This window comes from Octodon degus, unplaced genomic scaffold (genome assembly GCF_000260255.1).
Source record: "Octodon degus isolate 3935 unplaced genomic scaffold, OctDeg1.0 scaffold00037, whole genome shotgun sequence".
NCBI classification, from domain to species: domain Eukaryota; kingdom Metazoa; phylum Chordata; class Mammalia; order Rodentia; family Octodontidae; genus Octodon; species Octodon degus.
Window position 1 is genome coordinate 8642542 of NW_004524613.1, and position 8231 is coordinate 8650772.

The window sequence follows — 8231 nt, forward strand, 5'->3', positions numbered from 1 at the left end:
TGTGTGTGTGTGTGTGTGTGGCCAGCTCAGCCCACCAGGGGGCGGGGCTGGCTGGCATGTGGTGCTGGGGGATTGAACCATGGTCCCTGTGCTTTTTTGCTAAGCTTGTTCTAAGCAGGTGCTTTAGACCACTGAGCCATCTCACCAGCCCAGAATGGTTATTATTAAGAAATAAAGCAATAGGTTTCTGGGGATGTAGCTCAGTACAGTAAGTACCCTCCTGGCAAGCACAAGGTCCCAAGTTCAATTGCTGGTGAGGGGGAGGGAGGGGAAGAGAGGGGGAGGAAAAGGGAGGGAAGGAGAGAGAGAGAGAGAGGGAGAGAAATAAACCAATAACCAATGCTGGTAGGGCTGCAGGGAAAAACAAACCTTTCCCAACTGTTGGTGGAAGTGTACACTGGCTCCACCACTGTAGGTTCAGTGTGGAAATTCCTCAAAAATTAAAAGTAGAAGTTCCATTTGATCCAGCTATTCCCCTTCTTGGTATCTTCTCAAAAGAATTAGAAGCATCATATCATTGCAATATAATACCTACTCAGGTTTCCAGTGGCAGTTTGTAATAGTTAAACCTTGCGAACTGCTCTAATGCCCATCAATCGATTAATGGATAAAAAAAGATGGGCGTTCTTGTTCTGTTTTGATACAATAGAGAGCTACTTTGTCATAAAAAAGCGTAAGCTTGAGATATTTCTAGATAAATGAATCCACTTTGAGTCCATACTCTTAAGTGAAATCAGACACACATAAGAACTCACTGTATCTCTGATGTGAGAAACTGAATGTATAAATAAGGATCAAAATGTAAAAATAAATATTGGCAAATGGGAAGAAAATGTTCAAATGAAGAGAGGAACAAGAGAGGGAAGAAGGAGAAAGGAAAGAATGGAGAAGAATGGGAAAAAAAGAAAACTTTTGTAAGTAAGAGGGGAAAGAAAGGTTGGAGGGAAAGGGAATGGGGAAAAAAAGCAGGATTTATCAAGTACATATAGGTACAAATTCTCTGTTATGATGTATATCTAAAGTTTACCAATAAAACAAAAATATACAAATAAGGAATAATTACGGATGTTATCCATGTTTCATGTTTTTCATCTTCAAATAACAATAAGATGATCCATCCCATAGGATTGTGGTAAGAATTAAATAAAAGAATATGGCTTGGGACACGAATGTAATCCTAGCACTCAGGAGCCTGAGTCAGGAGGACTGCCCAGTTTAAGGCCAGCCTGGGCTACATAATTCAAGACCAGTGTAAACTACGTAGCAAGATCCTGTCTCAAAAACAAACAAAAATATCCCCCAAAGTATGGAATGTGGTGAATATGCATGTCTTGACATGAAAGTGCTAAGTATATGACAATGTTACTTAATAGTGAAAGACAGTCTAAGTATGTATTTAAAAGTCCTAGCTTACAATCATGACCAGGCATTGACTGAGATTTTAGGCTGTTAGCCTTTTTGTTTTTCTTTTTTTGGTACCAGGAATTGAACTCAGGACATTGTTCTTGCCAAGCAGGTGCTTGTGCCACTGAGCTACATGCTTGGCCTGTGTTAGCCTCTTTTAATTCACTCAATCAACTATGAATCAAGTAAGTGCTAGAGCGAACAGGATGGCTTGCCTGAGATGTCTTCCTCAAATCTTGTTATATGATTTTGGAAGGGTCATTTAACCTGAGCATCCGTTTCCTCATTTGTTAAATGCAAAGAATACATCTATTTCATAACCTTCATTAAGAGGATTAAATGAGGTTATTACGTGTAAAATGTCTAGCACATAGAACTCTGTGTTAGCTATGATTGATTCTAGTTTGGATAAAAGGGAAAAAGCATAAAACAAAGACTGACAAAAGCAGTAAAAGCAAAAACAGGCATCAAGAAGATGGGACTGGCCTAAAAGTAGGTCGCTCGACAATAATCAAGAAATTTCAGAATTATGTACTCTCTGTGAAAAGCTACCTAGCAGTAGACTCATGCCAGTTAGAGAATTTCGCTGCTCTTTTAACATCCGCAATGTAAAACTGTTGAAGAAAAAGATAAGGAGTTTAGAGTCTCGAATAGTGTTTCTTAGAAAAGTCAATGGTCACCTGTGGAGGGCAAAAGCAGATGCTCTTCCCCGAACGAATCAACCAAGAGTCAAGAACGCAAAGATGTGTTTCGTGACTGCGCAGTAACAAATTCAACAACACAATAGGGTACGAAAGGGTGGTCCTGTAGGCCGAGCAGGAGGGGAATCATGCCTGCAGAGAGGAGAGCCAAGGGGTGGAGGCGTGAAAAGGGCACAAGTGTGTCTCGGAAGCAGCAGAAAGGAGCTGGGGTGGGGGTGCAGCCCAAGAGCAGGATGTGGGTGTCTAGAGGAAAAGCGTGGCCTCACGCCGGCCCGGTGAGGGAGGAAGGCTCCCTCTCACTCCGAGGTCATGATGTCATAGGCTCAGTGTCCTCTCAGGATCCCCCTGTAAAATGGCCCAGCTGCTGGGCTCCGCGTTCCCGCCACTCTTCTCTTACCTGCCTTTCGGCTTTTTTCTCACTCTCCCGCCTCCGGCGCCTCGCCGGAAGTGACGCTCTAAGCAGCGCGCCACACCGCGCCAGAAAAGTTCCGCGGGAGCGGGAGAAAGGGTTTCGGTGAGGCCCATTGCGCCGGCGTGCCGGCTGGAGCGGTCAAAGCGCCTTCCGGGCCTGACAAACTGAGCTCTTTCCTTCTTCCTAGCACTTTCGAAGTGAGCTTAGCGAGGGTCAGAGAGACTATTGGTTTCAAAAGCAACGTTTTTCTGCAGCTCCGACGCCTCTGGGTGCCCGGCATCTCCGGCTTTTAACCTTTGACCTCGCTCCCGCGGTAGGGTGAGAGGTCGGGTGGCCATCTTGTGGCGGAGACGCGGGCGGCTGTTACTGCAGAGACCCATCGCTTCCCTCGCCTTGCACTTTTAGCGATCTGTCAGTTGGTAGAGTCCCGCAGTCTGTCAGGTGAGGCCCGGGGACGTGTGCGGTCGTTCTTCTCTTTACACTGGGCGGCCCAGGCCGCTCCTTCCCGGGCCTCTCCGTCGCCACTATGTCCTCCTTCTCTGAGTCGGCGCTGGAGAAGAAGCTCTCAGAGCTGAGCAACTCTCAGCAAAGCGTGCAGACTCTATCCCTGTGGCTCATCCACCATCGCAAGCACGCAGGACCCATCGTCTCTGTGTGGCACCGCGAACTCCGCAAAGGTAAACATCCCCTCCTACTCCCCTGAGCCCTCCCACTCCCCAGACCTTTGTGGTCTCTTCATTGAGCCTTGCATTTCGGTTTCGCGCTTCCGAGATCAGAGGCAGTGTTCGCTCCCTTTTTTCGGAGTAAGAAACACACCCTTAAACGGTATAAGGTGCTTGTCTGAGGTCCTGAGAACCTGGGTTTAGATGCCCAAACTTTCAAACTCTTTTTTTTTTTTCCCCTCAAGCTCCTTCTCACACTTGGGATTACTATTGTCTTTGCTGCTTTCGGCGCCCGTACTAGTCCTAGACTATTATAAAAGCCAGAGGGCCCAGGAGTCAGACTGCCTAGATCGAGTTCTGGCTCGGCCACTGTTGACTGATACTGGACGTGTTTCTTCATCTCTCCGGGCCTCTGTTTTCTCATTTGTAAAACAGACAAGGATAGCTACCGGTTAAAAACCTTTTACTCCTTGCCAGTCACTATGCTTAGACTTTTGGGTACATTATACACTCACTCAGTTTTCAGATCAGCTTTGTAAATTGGGTAGTCTTATGCACTTGCCATTGATTTTAGGGTGTGACAGAGTCATTGAACTCAGCCTGCTTTGTGCAAGGCACCGTGTTGGACACAATAGCGGGTTGCCTCTGCCATCAGCTTGAAAGTTAAGCCTGACTTTGATACTTACTGACCCCAGCAGCTTAGCCTGGCAGACCCTTAGTTTCTTTATCTACAAAATGGAGATGATAGCTGATATAAGCTCATCTTTTCATATGCCAGCTGCAGTGCTAATATCTTTGCATACAATGTCGTATTTTAAATTCTCAAAGCTGTGTGAAGTAGGAACTTTGCAGATGGCGGAAATCTGAGGGCCAAATAAGCAAATCATGGTGAGAAACAAACAGGACAATCCAAATGGATATTTAGCTTGCTGTCCATGCACAGTGTAGGCATTCAGTCCTGGTGAGATGAGGCTGGTGATCACTCAATGTGAAGCATGGTTTTTATAGTAAAATTGTTTCTAGTCTAGTGAGGAAAGACAGGCACCTACACCTGCTGATATCCTGAGAAGTTTCATGATAGAAAGCTCAAAGCTGTTCTGTACCCATTCTATGCATTGGGCCCTTTATATATACTGTAGGAAGTGACTTTGTATGTGTTCTCTACTATCTCTGATGTCACCCAATTTTATAGATAAGAAAACCAAAGTGGCAAGGTCCTCTGAACTGATGAGGCTCAGCTTACCTCAGACTGGTGGACACCAAACTTTAGTGTTGTTTCAGAAGACCCAGTTCTAGCTGTCTAGCAGAGACCACTCAGTTGTACTAAGATAGAGATCTCCTCAGCTCTGGGCAGTTAGGAAGGTGAGAGCCTGGAGCTCCTAGAGCCTCCTTCATGTACCCCATTGTGCCATTCAGATATTTTTAACATATCTGAGGTGTGAAAAAAAAGTACAGCTTGCCTATTTACAGAATCTTATCTGGTAGGATCTCTTCCATCATCTTGAGATTGTCAAGGCTCATCTCAAGTGTTACATGCCTTTTTGATTCCTCACTTTACCTTCAGAATTACTGGCAAATACAGTTGTCAAATGGCTCCAACGTCGAACTTCCCACTACTTCAACAGCAAGAATTTGAAAAAACTCTGCTTGGTGTTTGTAACTTTGTTCAATAGTCTAATGAAAAATCTAACTTGAAAAAATCTGTATGGGTCAAGAATAAGTTTCACTGGGGACATAAAAGAGGGATGCTTCAGTCTAAGGGCTGCTTTCACCCAAACAATATATAGTGCTTGTGTTAGTGCACTAAAACTTTTTGTCACTGTGCTATTTCTTTGTTTGGTGCTTTATTTGCGTAAAATATCATAACTGGTTCCAAAGAAAGTGATAAAGTCCTAGAAAATAAATTTATAAGTGTAATTTTGGGTCTTAGAACCTGTTACTTGTCTTCTCATTATTTCTCATGGGGAAAGTATGGTCAGTTCTTGAACTTTCCAGTGTTTGAAAACGAATTTGGAATGAATTGAGTTCAATATCCAAGATATTACCATAATACAGCACATTTATTAATGAAGCTTTTTATACCTAATTTCAAATGATAAAAGACTTACGTTGTAAATAGGCTGATACTATTTCCATTTTCACAAAATAAAGGTAGAGAATAAATGACTTGTTAGGGGCATATACATGTGACATGAGCCCAGGGCTGATTGATGCCAGAAACTTGTGCCTTTTCAAGAATCCAGTGCTGGGCTGGGGAGATGGCTCAGTAGGATAAGCGATTCCCTGGCAAGCGCAAGGGCCTGAGTTCAATCCCCTTTTCCAGGAAAAAAAAAAAAAAATCCAGTGCCTCAGTGCACTTAAGCAGTCAGGCTGGTCATCTGATACTAAACAAACCCGTCATTCTTTTGTTTACTAGAATTAGCTACTGCCTACCACCTTATTATATCAATTTTGCATTTCCTTCATTCTTAGTTCTTTTTCACTAGATTGTATTTTGATGGAGAAATTTGATCTGCTTTTTTTCTTTTAAGACTACAATAGCATTTACCATAGTACCTGTTTCACAGTTTTAAAAATTTAGGAGTGAAATTGTGGTTTCTGCTAACAATTTTCATGTTCAAGTAGCAATTACAGTGTTTTATATCTATGCTTTCCAACAAGGTGCCTCATGTGGCTTTGAGCTCTTAATATGTGTGATTAGGAAACTAAAATTTTAAATAAATGCAAAGAAATTTCAATTCCCAAGTTTTACTTTCCACAAGTCAAGTGTTCAGTAGCCATGTGTAGCTGGTGGCCATTTCAGCATTGTAACCTGGATTCTTTTTCAAGCATCAAGATCCTCTAATTTCCAGGCTTCCTTTCTGATTTGAAGATGCCTCACACTATAGTGGAAAAGGATTTTATGCCCTCATGTTCAAATTGACTACCCCATAGGTTCTGGCACATCTTGAGTTTTTAAAAGTAGGCACTTATATCTACAGTGAAGTCATTTTCCCTAAGAAGTTGACTGAGTTACTGTCAAAATACTTGTGAGGTATATAAGAATTGCTTTTTCTCACTTAAATATATTTTCTTCTGTTCCTGATGTGTTTTCTTTTGATTTTCTAGGAATTATTCTTAATTTAGTCCTTTAGGTTTTGTTCAGAGTACTGTTTCTTCCTTTATGGAATAGTTTGGTGAGCATGGCTCTTAGGCGATCTTAGATGCATAATTGTATTGTGGCCTGAATGTATAGAGACTTCCCCTCTTCCCAGTTACATTTTTGTTTTTATAGTACTGAGATTGATCTCAAAGCTTCTCTGACACTGAAGTACTCCCAACTGCGCCCCTCAATTTTTTTGAAACAAAGTCTCCCTAAGTGGTGCAGGCTGGCCTTGGACTCATGACCCTCCTGCGTCAGCTTCCTGATTAGCTGGAGTTACAGGCATGTGCCACCATACCTAGCTCCAAAAATTACTTTTAAGACTTTTTCTATATGTCAAAACCAGCCAAACAAGGGAAAACTTTTGATTATCCAGTCGTTTCAGCTTTGCTGAACTAGTTGTATCAGTTTGGAATGGACTCAGGTAGAGGTATCGGTGATAGGCTCTACTTTGTCATATTGGGAAGTCATCTGAACAAGTGGTCACCCAGGGTTAGGATAAAGGGGTGTGTGCATGTATTATTGACTGTTTCAGTGTTTTGCACACAGTGCGAATATTGACCATTTATGATGTTGAGGATAGAGGGATACAAAGTGTATTTTAAGTAAATCTCTGTTAAATTTGGAGGTGATGAAATTGAATGACATTGTAGTTAGTGAAAACCTCTGCTTTCTATCCTGTTAGATATGTTTGTAATGAAAAATGTATCAGATCTTGAATGTCCAAATTGGCATTTTATAGTATGAATTTTGAGTTTTTTAACATAAAGTATATGGACTTTCTGAAGCGCTGCAGAGTCAGGTTTACCTTATTCAAGTTCTTGTTTATTTTTGAACCCACTAACTTTCATATTATAGCACATAAAAAATGCTTTTTGCCATTGTACCTTTGTAGCAATAGTATGGCATTATGACTATGGACATTTATCCTTCCTCGCTTTTGTGTAAGGATTAGAACTAAAAGATAGCTCTAAGTTTCTAATATTCTTTTCAGTTCACCATCTAGACTAGATTATTACTAGGTTAGTACAGTTCAAGATATTTATTCATGATTAATTTTATGAGCATTTTAAGATACTAGTTTCAACTGTAATGTGCCTTTAAAATTTTGTTTTTAACTTGGGTTATTCTCCTGTAGTTACATTTTAAAATGTCACACCCCATGCTGCTCTTTGCATTTCAAAAGAAATAGAGAATTTCTGAGAGTCACAGAGCCAGGACTACTTATGCAGGTGTGTAAAGGTTGATAAAGAGCTTTAGCTTTGGAGAAGACTTAGTGTTTTAAAATATCTGATTATGTTCATATTTATTGTAAAGGAAAAATAAGACCAAAAATGGTAATGATATAACTTTACAGTTGAGAAGTTATGTGCATAAAAGCCATGAAAGTAATGTTCCCCCAAGCAACTGTAACTCAGGCACACTGCATGAGGTTTTTATGATTTAATATATGGTACCATACAGAATAATAGGAATTGTTACATTTTGTATATATAACAGAAAAGAATTATGGCGTTTGTAGGAACAATCATTTTGAGTATCTAGATTTTAGATATGTGTAAATTTTTTATAAAATGTAGCATTGATGCATGTTGAGATAAATAGCCTTTGATGCATTTAGAGGTTCCTTTGGGTTGGAGAGTTGATACCATTGACTGATTGTGGTTATTGGAGTGCCAAAGATAAATTCTCAATTTAGGAGCATAACTTACAAGAATCTGTTTTAACATTGAAACCAACTTAATCTTTCATTTTGGAATATTTGGTAATTAAGAATGCACTAAAGATATTCATCTTTGCAGTAGAATAAATGAAAGCCTTGGTTTTAACATTAATATTGGCAGCTTACAAACTTTCTCTGGATTTTATTTTATTTTTTTTATTTTTTTAAAGTTTTCTTTTTTTTTTTT

General features: G+C 40.7%; 2 protein-coding genes across 2 annotated transcripts in view; one reads left to right on the forward strand and one right to left on the reverse strand.

The window, feature by feature from the left end:
* The window catches only part of Tti1 (TELO2 interacting protein 1), a 66492-nt gene extending 63862 nt beyond the window's left edge, over window positions 1-2630 (reverse strand). Inside the window, exons 1-2 of the mRNA XM_023714960.1 lie at window positions 2503-2630; window positions 1957-2018 (exon numbers count right to left, since the gene is read on the reverse strand). Coding sequence (XP_023570728.1) covers window positions 1957-2018; window positions 2503-2630 — 190 coding nt within the window. The remainder of the gene's footprint in view (window positions 1-1956; window positions 2019-2502) is intronic.
* The window catches only part of Rprd1b (regulation of nuclear pre-mRNA domain containing 1B), a 58418-nt gene continuing 52806 nt past the window's right edge, over window positions 2620-8231 (forward strand). Inside the window, exon 1 of the mRNA XM_004630900.2 lies at window positions 2620-3194. Coding sequence (XP_004630957.1) covers window positions 3044-3194 — 151 coding nt within the window. The 5' untranslated portion in view covers window positions 2620-3043. The remainder of the gene's footprint in view (window positions 3195-8231) is intronic.